Raw genomic sequence first — 13570 nt, forward strand, 5'->3', positions numbered from 1 at the left:
AGATAACAGCCCTTCCTATTGGTGATATTGCCTCTGTCCCTGGAGGCACTTTTGATTCCTTAAGGCCTGTTCTCCCCTAGAACCATAAACTTCCTTATGCACCAGGTGGGGAAGCTAATACCTGTGTTTTACAGGTTGGCGGAATGAGGCCCAGGAAAGTTGTCTTTCTCCAGGGATCCGTGACCCCTGGTGATTAAATTAGCAGAAAGAGCACCAGCCTGAAGTCAGATTATCTGACCTTGAGAAAATCACTAAGGTCCCTAGACCCCAATTTCCCGTCTGTAAGGTAGCAATAATAACGATTGCAAGGTCCCAGAAAATAATGGAGGTGAACACAGCTTGCACACGTGTAAAACACACATTAACTCTCACCAGCCCTGGTGGCCCCGAGGCGTTCTCCCCCCTTCCACTTCCCTCCTGCACATTCTTCCTTCCTGAGCTAAATGCAGTCTCCCGGGCTATTTCCCTGGGTGGAAGGGGAGAGACTCCTGCCTGACTCCTAATCCTCTGGTGGTTCTTTCCCTCCAGACTGTAAATTCACCTGCCACCCGGAGTGCCGCAACCTGATCCAGCTGGACTGCAGCCGGCAGGAAGGCCCATCCCGGGACAGACCTTCTCCAGAAAGCACCCTCGCTCCCATCTCCAGCCAGGTAGGCAGCAACGTCCCAGGACCAGGCTGGGAACAACTTCTGCTGGTATCCCAGGCTGCACTCTGCCCCGGAGCTCCGGTGGGCAGGAGGGGGCAGGACTACTCCATGCATGCTGGATGTTGGGGTCCCCTGCTGGCCAGATGCACCCCTTTCCGAGGGATTGGGAGGATGGAACAGAAATTCAGAGGTGCTCTTTAGGGCTCTCCAAGCACAGGGTCTGGGTTCCAAGCCGGAGGTGTGGGTCTAGGAGGGCAGGAAGGAGAGGAGGCTCCCAGAAGGTCCTTCAGAGCCTCATAGTCCTGGGGAGCGGGGATGTTGAGGCCAAGGCTCCTCAAGCATATCGTCGTGACTGCCAGCCTGGATTCAACTTGAGAAGGGCCAGGCAGAGATTCTTTCCTCCTGTTAAAGAACCAGGAACCTGATGCTCAAAGTGGCTTTTGGCTCTGGGTTTTGCCAAGGCACTTGAACCAGGATGTGTCCAAACTTTGATGTCTGGGATTTGGAATGGAGACAGGAGAACATTTTTTGATTCTTGCCTTGAACAAGCATTTATTGAATATTCACTGTGTACCAAGCACTCGTGAAAGTGGGGCTAACAAACAATACATCACCGCTCTTATCCACACAGAGCTTACATTCCATCAGGGGAGGCAGGATGCAACCAAATAGTATATACCATGATGCATGTTGCAGTGAAAATATGAATCAAGCGTTTTGAGTATGCGAGGCGGTTGGTTCTGTTGGGAGAAATCAGAGAGGACTTCCCAGAGGAGGTGACATTCAATCTGATCCTCAATGTATGAGTCCACGGTTACTGGTCAAGGAAGTGAGGAGTGTTCCCAGACATCATTCATTTCTTCATTTAACAAATATGTTTTGAATGTTGACCATGTGCTAGGCCCAGGAATGCCAAGGACTTAGTGATGAAGGGAACAGACCTGGCCTCTGCCCTTCCTGTGCTTGCAGTAGAGTGGGGGTGTGTGTGTGAGATTTCAAACAAATAAACACCATATTTATGAGGCAAAAACCCAGAGTACTCTGAGAGACAGTATAGGTGCTGCCTGACTGGTTATTTCCTGAAGAGAATACCAGTGGCCCTGGGAAATCCCAAGTCAGCCACAACTTCCCAGACTAGCCCTCTGTAGGCATCTTCTGGCCACGATGCGCATGATCAACAATGTAGTCACTTGATCTGCCTATGGGTGTTATCAGCCTTTTTCTCCCACTCGGAAAGCATTGTCAGAAAGTAAATATGATGTATGATTTTATAAGAATGAGATTGAATCGATTCTAAGATACATATTTAAGAAATTCTGTGCATCCTCCATACACTTTGGAATAGTACCTGTTTATAGTGTAGCCTGAGCGTAACCACGCCTCTTGGGAGGGCCTTGCCCCACGACAGGTGAGGAGGAAAGGGAGACAGATCTGACTACCCAAACCCCGGTGAATGATGCACAATTTTGCTAAAGATCTTCCTTATAAGACGGAGGAGGTGGGGCACCTGGGGGACTCAGTGGTTGAGCGGCTGCCTTCAGCTCAGGACGTGATCCCAGGGTCCTGGGATCGAGTCCCTCATCGGGCTCCCTGTAGGGAGCCTGCTTCTCCATCTGCCCATGTCTTTGCCTCTTTCTCTGTGTCTCTCATGAATAAATAAATAAAATCTTAAAAAAAAAAAAAAAGAGGGAGGAGGGAGGTTCCATAGTACACATATATATATTTCCTTAAAAAAGGCAGTTTCTGGAGACATTTTTGGTTGTCTGGGGTGATGCTACTGGCATTTAGCAGGAGAGGCCACGGCTGCTGCTGAACACCCTTCATCATACAGGACAGGCCCCCACAACAAAGACTTATCAGGCCCCAAATGCCAACAGTGCGGAGGTTGGGAAACCTGGCCCTGGGGCCGGTTAGCCAGGCCCCAAGTGTGGGCAGAAGGCCCCAGGGCAGGCCCTGGAGTTGGCTGTGTACCTTGTCTCAGCAGACAGGGGCTTCCGCGTCTGAGTATTTGGAAGCAGAGTGGCCTCTTTTCCTCTGTTGGGAAGAGGAGTTAGCCTCAGAACCCTCTGGCAAGCTGAATCAAAGCTTTGTCTAGAGGAGATCCATCACTGATCTATAGAATGAGCCATATAGAACCCCATAGAAGGACCCCAGAGTCCCGCACGGGTGCTGAACGGCCCCCAGCCACACACAGCCCGGCGTGGGGCTCGCTCCCGGGGCCAGGTCAGGCTGTCATGTTTGCCTTGGACAGGCCTGACTGCGTGCTTCAGCACGAGGGCAGGGCCCAGCCTTCGATCAATAAAGCCTGGGCCCTGCTCCAGGCTCACTCCCCTTCTCTATAAAGCTTGTCTGTGTTGGTTTCCGCCTTGACCAGGCTTTCAGTGAAATAGCAGGATGCAGCTTTCCTTCACCTTGACGTGGTCACCTGGGCTGAGCTAGCTTCACAGGCCACTGCCATCTTCAGCGGGGGGAGGGGGGTCTGTTGTCGCTCAGCCAGTTTGGGGGGGTGCACATCTGGCTGCTCAGGCGACGTGGTGTCATTTCTCCTTTCGACTCTTTAAGGAAAAGAAAATCCCTCATTTTCCACCAGCCAGAGGAGACCAGTTAGTTAACATTTTTATATTTTCTTCCCATACATTCATACACTTTTCAAACACATGGTTGAGATCATCCCCTAGATACGTTTTGGGCCTCCGCCTTTTAAAAGCCGTGATGCCAAGGTTCTGGCTGTCTCCTGGGTCTGCCATGCCCAAGGGAGGCATGGAGGGAGGAGGGGGGCAGGAGTGTGAGGGGGTGGAGATGGACGCAGAGCCCCCCCCCCCAAACTCACAAGGCCATGGGGGTCGAGCCTGTTTCCCCCAAGTGGAGAAACAGACGACAGGCAGCTGCTGTGCTTTCTCCACCACAAAACAGTGCTTTTCCAGTCTCTCCTCAGAGAGCTCTCTGGTCTGCGATAGGCGACTTTTTCCTTATGCCCCCATTGTTGACCTAGCAAATCTCCTCGTTTCTCCTCCCTAGATCCCTTCTTCATTTGAAGCCTGATTCCTAGAGAACATGGTTGGCCCTGGCCAAAGACCACAATAAGTTGCCAGCGTGGCTGTTGTTCCTTTGTTGGGCGCTTATATTCCAAAGGCTTTAGACTTCAGGTGGCCTCGGGGCACCTGGGTGGCTCAGCGGTTGAGTGTCTGCCTTGGGCTCTGGTCGTGATCCCGTGATCCCGGGTCCTGGGTTCAAATCCCACATCGGGCTCCCTGCAGGGAGCCTGCTTCTCCCTCTGTCTGTGTCTCTGCCTCTCTCTCTCTCTCTCTCTCTATCTCTCTCATGAATAAATAAATAAAATCTTTAGACTTCAGGTGGCCCTAAAGTTGCTCCCCGGTTGAAAAAACAAACAAACCTGTCAGGGACTCCCCAGTGCTTCCCAATGGAGTGCGACTTTGCCAGTTTGGTCCAGGCCTTTCATTGCCTTCAAGGAAGCAGACCCCAAGGATGGAAGTTCTCGGCCCCCCCACCTTTGGTTCTCATCACCCCTGGCAGCCCAGGGGAGGCCCAGCAGCTCTGCCTCTCCGGCCTTTGGTGCCACTTGTCTGGGTACATTGAGGTCCAGATGATAAGCAAAAAACAGAAGCACTCTTCCTTCTCAGCAAATCACTCACAGCCGGACAAGGGACTCTGTCTTCGGAGCCCAGGCTCCTTCCCCCTGCCCCTGCCCCTCCTGGAGCTGGGAGCTGGAGCCAGGAGGGGCTCTGGGAAGCCAGCCCACCCCTGGCCCCACAGCCAGGCCCCTCCCTCAGCAGTTCCCAAACCTCGCTCCGGGCCTGTCCACACTTGGGAGCCTGGCCATTCCCAGGTTCCACCTGTGCTACTATTTACTTAACATTTCTCTTTAAATAGATCCATTTTATTAAATTTAAATAAAACGTGTGTCAAAGGAAATTTGGAAAACCCTCGAATCCCTGGTTTGATGTACTGAGGGTTTTTTTTTTTCCTGACACATATTCAACTAATACTTAATCTCTGAAATTTAAAAAAAAAATGTGTTTCTCAGGACTGCCTCAGATTCTTTTTTTAAAAAAATTTATTTATTCATGAGAGACAGAGAGAGAGAGAGAGACAGGCAGAGACACAGGCAGAGAGAGAAGCAGGCTCCATGCAGGGAGCCCGACTTGGGACTCGATCCCAGAACCCCAGGATCGCCCTGAGCTGAAGACAGATGCTCAACCACTGAGCCACCCAGACGTCCGGCCTCAGATTCCTTCCACACCTATGTGCTGAGCCAGGCGCTGCTCTAAAATCCTTTAGGCGAGGTCAGTGGGAAATGCTGTGCTCAGAGGCTGGGCTCTTAGGTCATCCCGCGCTTCGATTACCAGGGCCCTGGGTCCAGCACTGCCCAAGGGACGCGGTGAGCAGCGGAGAGCCCGGGGAGCCTGGAGAAAACCCCAGCCGTGGGAGCGGGGGCTCAGGCACTCATCCAAAGGAGAGCTGGATCCGTACGTCCCCTGGAGAGTAGTGGGAAGCAAAATCAAACAAGTCACCCCACGGTACACGCAGGGCAGGCCGATCTGTGTTTTGTACCTGTGTGTCCGGCGTGGGTTAGAGCAGAGGGAGGGCTTGGGAGGCGCCCAGCAAACCCCTGAAGAGATTTCACCTTGGGGGAGGGTAGGAGTCAAGAGGGGTAGGAGTTAGACAACATCCAGGTTTGCTGTTGGCGTCGGTGCTGTTTTTTGTTTTTTAAAGATTTTATTTATTTATTTTCATGAGAGACACACACAGAGAGGAGACACAGGCAGAGGGAGACGCAGGCTCCCTGCGAGGATCCCGAGGGGGACTCGACCTGGGACTCTGAGATCACACCCTGAGCCGAAGCAGCCGCCCAGGCGCCCCTGCGCCCCTGCATCGGTGCTGATTGAATGACTGATGCTCTCCTGTGTTTACAGGGTAGGATTTTAAGAAGCAAAAAAAATGTTTTCTTAAAGAAAACACAGAGCATCTAGGTGGTAGAAGAGCTGCGTTCTGATCCGCGTTGTGTAGGCCACAGACTTGACACGTGTGACCTGGGGCAAGCCCCGGGGTGTCCGGCCTGGGTTTCCGGGCTGAGCAGCGGGGGTGCGCCCCTGTGCTGAGGCTGCGCAGGGCAGGTGTGTGCGGGCGCGGACCGAGGCCCGGGCATCACCAGGCGGCCTCCGTCGGCCCCAGTGGACTTTTTTATCCCGTCATCCCTGTGCTGAGGCGCGGGGGGGCTCCCCATGGCCCCCAACCGCGGACCAGCCCGAAGCTGGGCCAGCCCGGGAATCCTTCGTGGCCGCTCGGGCAGCAGCTCTCCGCGATTCCCGCGCTGGGCCGCGGCCACTTGGCGGTCCCGCCGGCCCTTCTTGCGACCAGACTTAGGACTGTCCCCTCCACCGGGGCGGGGTGTGGAAGGCCCAAGACCCCGTCCACCCGCCCGGCTCCAGGGCGCAGCGCCCGCAGGTGGCCGGCTGCTGCCTTCTCCCTGCGAGGCCCCCCTGGACAGCGGCGCTCCCTCCCCCTGCTCGCCCCCGCTGCGTTCCCTCCCCCTGCTCGCCCCCGCTGCGTTCCCTCCCCCTGCTCGCCCTGCGCTCCCTCCCCCTGCTCGCCCTGCGCTCCCTCCCCCTGCTCGCCCTGCGCTCCCTCCCCCTGCTCGCCCCGCGCTCCCTGCCCGCGCTGCCTCCCCCTGCTCGCCCCCGCTGCGTTCCCTCCCCCTGCTCACCCTGCGCTCCCTCCCCCTGCTCGCCCCGCGCTCCCTCCCCCTGCTCGCCCCGCGCTGCCTCCCCCTGCTCGCCCAGCGCTCCCTTCCCCTGCTCGTCCCACGGCCCCTCCCCCTGCTCGCCCTGAGCTCCTTCCCCCTGCTCGCCCCGCGCTCCCTGCCCCGCGCTGCCTCCCCCTGCTCGCCCCCGCTGCGTTCCCTCCCCCTGCTCGCCCTGCGCTCCCTCCCCCTGCTCGCCCCGCGCTCCCTGCCCCGCGCTGCCTCCCCCTGCTCGCCCCCGCTGCGTTCCCTCCCCCTGCTCGCCCTGCGCTCCCTGCCCCACGCTCCCTACCTCTGCTGGCCCCGCGCTCCCTGCCCCGCGCTCCCTCCCCCTGCTCGCCCCGCGCTCCCTCTCCCTGCTGGCCCTGCACTCCCTGCCCCGCGCTCCCTCCCCCTGCTCGCCCCGCGCTCCCTGCCCCGCGCTCCCTGCCCAGCGCTCCCTCTCCCTGCTGGCCCTGCGCTCCCTGCCCCGCACTCCCTGCCCAGCGCTCCCTCTCCCTGCTGGCCCTGCGCTCCCTGCCCCGCACTCCCTACCCCTGCTCGCCCCTCGCTCCCTGCCCCGCGCTCCCTCCCCCTGCTCGCCCCACGCTGCCTCCCCCTGCTGGCCCCGCGCTCCCTCCCCCTGCTCGCCCCGCACCTGCCCCGCGCTCCCTCCCCCTACTCGCCCCGCGCTCCCTCCCCCTGCTGGCCCCAGCTCCCTGCCCCGCGCCCCCTCCCCTGCTCGCCCACCGCCTCTCCCCGGCGCTGCCCCTGCTGCCCCCAGAACGACCACACGGGGGAGCCAGAAGCAAGCCGGGAGGGGGGGCGGGGGGGGGGTGACTGCGCATGTGCCTCCCTAACCTCCCACTACCTAGGGACACCTGCGCCCTTCTTGGAGGGGGGGCGTCTGGGTACTAGGTCTCCTCAGAAATGCTAGACAGACGCTTATCCCATTGAATTGTGACTGATAACAAGAGCGGGTAACAGTGTCGAGGCACACGGTGTGTTCGGAGGGGGAGGGACTGAAAGGCCCAACTCTAGGTGTGGACTAGCCTATCTCTCCTAAGGTTCTCTCTTCCTGAATTTTGAAGCTCCGTTATTCAGTACATAAGCATTTAGGATTATTATATTTCCTTCATTAACTGGCCTCTTATCATTATGAAATAACCTTTCCTATCCCTGGTAATATTCTTTGCTCTGAAAGTTACTTTGATGCTAATATAGCCACTCCAGCTTTCTTCTGATGACCATGAGCATGATATTTATTAATCCATCCTTTTACTTTTAAGCTATTTGTGTCCTTATATTGTATTTTATTTTATTTTTAATATTTTATTTATTTATTCATAGACACAGAGAGAGAGGGGCAGAGACACAGAGAGAGGGAGAAGCAGGCTCCATGCAGGGAGCCCGATGTGGGACTCGATCCCGGGTCTCCAGGATCACACCCCAGGCTGCGGGCGGCACCAAACCGCTGCGCCACCAGGGCTGCCCGTGTCCTTATATTTTAAAATCATTTCCTGTAGACAGCAAAGAGTTGGATCCTGTTTATTTTAAAATCCAACTGGATAATCTCTGCCCTTTAATTGGGTTATTTAGATCATTTGCATTTAATGTGATTACTGATATAATTAGATTTTAAATCTATCATCTTTCTATTTTTTCCTGTCTTTCCTTTCTGTTCTTTGTTCCTTTTTTTCCCCTGCCTTATTTTGGATTAATTGAATATATTCTATGATTCCATTTAATTTCATTTGTTGTCAGCCCACCCACATGTGCCAAAGGCAGGAGCCAGTTCCCAGCTGTCCTGCTCCACTCTGGCTACATTTAAGACAGCCGCTCCACCTTCCACAGATTTCCTTCCACGCTCTAGAAGCCAGAGGTGCTGGCCAAAGCTGTCGGTGATTCATCTCCACTAGACAGCCGCCTCTCATTGGAGCTGCCCTGAGGCCTATCTGACCAGCTCAGGCCAACCCATGGAGCTTGTTTCTGATGAGGCAGAGCTGAAAGGTTTCCCAACCAGGAGGCACCTGAGATCCTGGTTCTGGGGAGAGACAGAACTCTAGTACTTATTTCTAGAGAAACCCTTAAGTATTGGAGACATTTCCCTGCGATCCTCACAGTCCCACTCCCTACTGCTACCCTGGAATCAGGGGCTGCCTGAGATGGGCCTCTGGCTGGACCAGGTCAGTCCTGAGTCTCTGAGAAGGCAGCCAGGTCTCTTTCTATGTGTCGTAGTGCAAGGGCTGTTCATGTCTCACCCTGGTGACCACACTGCCCTGGCTCACTGGTCTTGTCTGGAAAGGGGCAGTGGAGAGATGGGGACTGTAGACCAGAAACATCTCTTGTTTCTCTAGTCCCAGCAAAGGAGGACAAGCATAAGGCAGCCTCCCTGTGCCTGAGTCAGATGTGGCATGAGCTCTTCAGGACGTGTGCCTCTTGGTCAGTGTGCCTCTTGGTTTGCATTCAGTGTTTTTAAGCATCAGGGCCCTATCAGAGCTGTTTACCTAGCAGCCAAGCAACAGAAGTGCTGTGTGGGCTGGAGCCCGCAAGAAAGTGAATCTCCTGTGAGTCTATCCTAAGTGGTGTGTAGCCGCTTACCTTTTATGACAGGAAGTCGTCTGGGGAGAAATTGAGCTCTCGGCTCTGCACAGCTGGCTTAATGCTGTAAAATGCTGCTCTCAGGATGGAGAGTGGAATTCTTAAGATTCAACGCTGAGAGGACATCTGGGAAAGGCTGCCTCTGAAAAAGCATGGGGAAGGTGGGGGTGTCCGGTATGATTGGTGAACATGTATCAGGAAGACAGGAGGACTTGGGGGAATTTTGACAGGCAGAGAAAACAGCAAAAACAAACCACAAGAGGGCAGGGCAGCTGCTAGGATTGTGAATCAAATTCTGCGCAGCTGCCGGGAGGGAAGCTGCCTTGTGGCTAGAGGTGGGTATGAACTGCTGGCTGGGCACGGGTTGGGAAGGGCCTTGAAGGTCCTTGGGGACCTGCTCTGGAGTTTGGAACACCTCTAGGTACTGGGGAGTTGTTGGAGGAAGGAAGTTGTAATGGAAAGCTGTCAGACACAGGGAGTCTGGCTTTGAAATCAGATTCTACTGGTTACTTGCTCTGTGACCTTGGGCAAATGAACCACCCTGAGCCTCAGTTTACTCATCTGCAAAATAGCTCCTTGCAGGGTTGGGCCAATCGAGAGAGATCAGGAAACATATAAGAGTTTAGTAACTCTAATATAACTTCTTATTTCATGTTGTTCTACTAGACTGTCTGGTGAGAGACAGAGACTGTCTTATTCAGGCCTGAATCTGAACTCCTCGTCTGGTACTTGCCATGTGGAAGGATGCCTGGTACATGTTTCTTAAATGAATGGATGAAGGAATAAGAAACTAGAGCCAGACACATAGCAATAATTATAATATAGTATAGTAATAGTTACTCAATAACTATTAGTTGAAATTAGAATAGGTTTTATGATAGAACAGCCTTGATCAGATCTCAGTATAGATCTGATCTATATACTCAGGCCACAAGGGGGCCGGGAATTTGGAGAAGGCAGAGATCAAAACAAAGGAAATTACTAGAAGGCTTTTCAATAATCTACATTAATGGCATTCATTGAGCCAGGAATACTAATGGTGAAGGAGCAGGGAATAACGAGCTCAATTTTGGACATGTTGCCAGCGAGGCTCCAAAGAGGAGGGCTGGGTACCCAGTGAGCTGTGCAAGTATCCATCTGGAGCTACCTGGGATGGAGAGGATTTTTAGACATGAGCCTGTGAGGTATAGGTGATACTGTTGGCACATGTGAGACTGAGCTCCCAGGGAGAGCACAGGCATATGGCGGTGGGGGAGGAAGAGAAGAAGAAATCAATGGCTGGACCCCAGAAAGCCCTAACAAGCTCAAGGGAAGACAAGGGCATAGGCCCACTGAGAAAGTAGTTCCTGGCTTGTTGGTGATGGGCTTTGGTTTCAGGCAGGATGGTATTACGGGAGCAATCACTGTCCTACTGTCCTACTATGGAATGTTCCAGGGCTTGGTTCTGGAGTCAGACCAGCTGGGTTGATTTTGGCTCCACCATTAACTAGCATGTTTGACTACCTGCAAATTACTGAACTTGCCTGCACCTCCTTTTCCTCTCAATAAAAGAGACATAGTAACTGTAGCTGCCTTGTCAGTTTCTTATAGGGATTACATGAAAAACAATGCCCTAAGAATGATTTCAAAACTATGTTTCAGGGGTCCAGTGGCACTTCACCCTAGTTTTCAGCCTCTGAATATGTTGGTAGATCATAAGGCCCCAAAGCTGACCTCCACCCTGACACCCTTTAGCTGGACAGATGAGGAATCCTGAGGCTCAGAGCTGTTCCAGATGCCATATCAAGCTGGAGTTGGAGCTGGGATAGAATGCCAGCTTCTGACTTTCAGTCTTGTGATGCGGCTTTTCTGGAACAGGCAGAACCACACAGTGGATCAAACGAGGAGATCTGGGCACATGTCAGGATCACATCTGAGAACGGATGAAAAGCTTAAAATAGTGTCTTTCATCATCTGAAACTTTGAGCCAGGAAAGCCACCCATTTCACCATTTCAGTGAGGCTTTCTGAACCCCAGCAGGATGCCATGGATTTAAGGCTCCGGAGGCTGCATCCTAAGGTCCGGATACCTCTTCTGCGGCCCAGGGACAAGAACAGCCTGTCCCTATTCTTTGTGTATTCACCACCAGAGGCTTAAAAGGCTATTGCTTAGGCTTTTGCATTCCCCTACCCCCTTCTCTTCCTCTAGGCAGGTTCTCACTGTGGTTGATTATTCATGGGGAAGAGGTGCCGATGGGGTCATTAGACACTGGAAGAAATCCTGTCTTCCTTTTTAGGGCTCCTGGAGCTTCAGTCTGGATTTTTCCTCCTGGAGGAAACCTATTGTATTATGTTTGATCTTTGCAGATTTCTTCTAGTCCCACGGTCCTCACCAACATAGTCTCCAGGCCTAGAGTCATTGACAGGTGGAGTAGGGTGGGGAAAAGCACAAACTAGAAGGTAAAAGACTTGGAAAGCATGAGCTGTGACGAAGCATATTACTTCCCTCACTTTCATATCTGTAAAATGGGTATCATAACCTGCTTTTGAGATTCTAGAGCCATCTGAGTCATGAATGCTCAAAAGGCTTTCAGGAGCCCTATTCAGACACCAGTTTTTCATAATATTTGGAATGGCATGGAACAGCACCCTAAAAGAACACAATGGCACTTAGAACTTTTCCTAACCAGGGCTGGCAGCTAGCCTGTTGCTCACGAGGAGAGATGCATGCTGACTCCTGGGGCTCTTTGGCTTGGCGTTCAAAGAGGTTGTTCCTAGCTGAATTTTAAGATTGTGCATTTTGAATGCAGAGATCCCTGCATGACTCCAAGGACACAGTATGGCCACAAAGAATCTGGGGCCTGTTTTTTCTTAAGTATTGGATTCCCACTGAGCCAGGAGGTTCCTTTTATAAAGAAAAATGTGTTACTTTGCTGGCTGGACAAAGCAGGTAGGCTATGGGTGGCCCGAGGATTATGCAGCCCCACCCCCACCCCCACCCCCCCCACCCTAGCATTCATCATTCTGGCACTGCACTGCACTTGGAAGCACTTGTGAGGCTAATACCAGGTTCCTTTGCCTGAACCACTGTCTCTGGGGACACCCTCCCCGTCAGCCAGTCTCTAAAATACTCATTTGAAGAAAAGATTGTTCCAGATCAAGCCAGAGGTTCTTCCATCCTATAAAATGTGAACTCTTCCCCCAAAACACCTGGTAACTCACTCCTGCCCCCATCCCCAACTGCTTACCTCCGCCCGGTATCTTCCCGCTGGTGTTGACCATTCTCTTGAGCCCAGGACGGCCAGCCGGCTAGGGTGCCAACTCTCAGCTGTCTCGTGTTTGTACCTGCCAGGCACTCACGGGCTTCTGGGAAAAAGATTGTGTGGGAGGATGGAGCCCAACTGGGCTGCAGTTTGAAACCCTCCTGAGCACTGACAGATTTGGCTAAGGTGGGGGAAGGTGGGGGTTCCTCATAAAAATAATGACAGCTGAAAATGGAGTTGGCAGCGTGGTATCTGGGGGCTGAGTCTAGCCCTCTAGCCAGCTTGTGCTTTCTGGGACTGGATTGTTTCAGACCTGCAGGGAAAACCACGGAAATCTACCTGGAGAGTCCTGAATTCCCCTTCAGCCACTCTCCGGGCGGCTCCTGGGGCCATAGGCCATCAGACCCTGTGAGCGCCGTCTCCAAAGGTTTGTTTTCCTTTCCTGGGACTCTGGGCGCCACTGTGCTGAAAGATGGCAAAGTGCACACCAAAACAGTCCCAGTCCTGCTGAGAGCCGAGATTCCCAGTGCCTAAGAGCATGGGCCCTAGGCCTGGGTCTGAGGCCCAGCATACATACCCTACTTGTATGACTCTGAGCCTCAGTTCCCTCATCCATAAAATGGGAATAATCATCTCTATCTCAAGGCTGCTGAGCAAGGTAAATGACTGGACACATGCAGGAATTATGCAAGAGAGGGTAAACTGCTATGACTGTACAGACAGGGTCTGAGAAGTTATTGGGGTGCCCCCCTAATTGCTTTGAGGGCTAAACCCTAGTCAAGGAAGATGTTCCTCCATCCAGTCTGATGGTACAGGAGCTATCTTTGATGGGAATGACAAGAACCGGCAAAGACCCACCCCTTGGCCAGACCCTGGTGGTGGAGGGGGAGGGGGATGAGCAAATAACCTGGGTGGTGTCTTCGGGCTCTGGTATCCTGAGTCTGGGGGGGAGGGAGAGGGAGGCCTGCGCTCCAGGTTGCCATAACTTTGCAAATGATCTGCATATGCGTGTGGGGCCTCTGCAGCTTGTTCTGGCCTTTCCAAGTTAAAATATTGCTGCTTCTCCAGGCAGACGCGAGATCTGGGTTTTCTTCTTCTCCGCTTGCTTCCCTAAGCACTCGGAGACACCGGGCTCCTTCACCCGGTGATGGGGGATGTGGCTGGAGGGGGACGGGCGGCGGGACGCGGAGGCCCAGGACCGTGGGGCACGGCCCGCCGGTCCAGAGGGATGAAGACAGGCCGCCCGGAACGTTCTCCCCGCATCCCTAACCCGACCTCTGGCGCCGCGGGGCCACCTGCGCGCGCCCCGGATCCGGCGCCACCGCCTGCGCCAGCGCCTCC

General features: G+C 53.8%; 1 protein-coding gene and 1 long non-coding RNA gene across 2 annotated transcripts in view; one reads left to right on the plus strand and one right to left on the minus strand.

Moving 5' to 3' along the window:
- Nucleotides 1–13570, plus strand: part of RASSF5 (Ras association domain family member 5) — a 67253-nt gene that overhangs the window by 24721 nt on the left and 28962 nt on the right. Inside the window, exon 2 of the mRNA XM_038586086.1 lies at nucleotides 529–650. Within this exon, the coding sequence (XP_038442014.1) occupies nucleotides 529–650 (122 nt within the window). The remainder of the gene's footprint in view (nucleotides 1–528; nucleotides 651–13570) is intronic.
- LOC119868031 lies at nucleotides 4799–13552 on the minus strand. Its single transcript, XR_005385615.1, has 4 exons — nucleotides 12569–13552; nucleotides 12215–12332; nucleotides 8989–9130; nucleotides 4799–5143 (listed from the first exon to the last, which is right to left on the minus strand). It is a non-coding gene; the product is annotated as an uncharacterized LOC119868031 (long non-coding RNA).

Source organism: Canis lupus, chromosome 38, assembly GCF_011100685.1.
Source record: "Canis lupus familiaris isolate Mischka breed German Shepherd chromosome 38, alternate assembly UU_Cfam_GSD_1.0, whole genome shotgun sequence".
Taxonomy (NCBI): domain Eukaryota; kingdom Metazoa; phylum Chordata; class Mammalia; order Carnivora; family Canidae; genus Canis; species Canis lupus.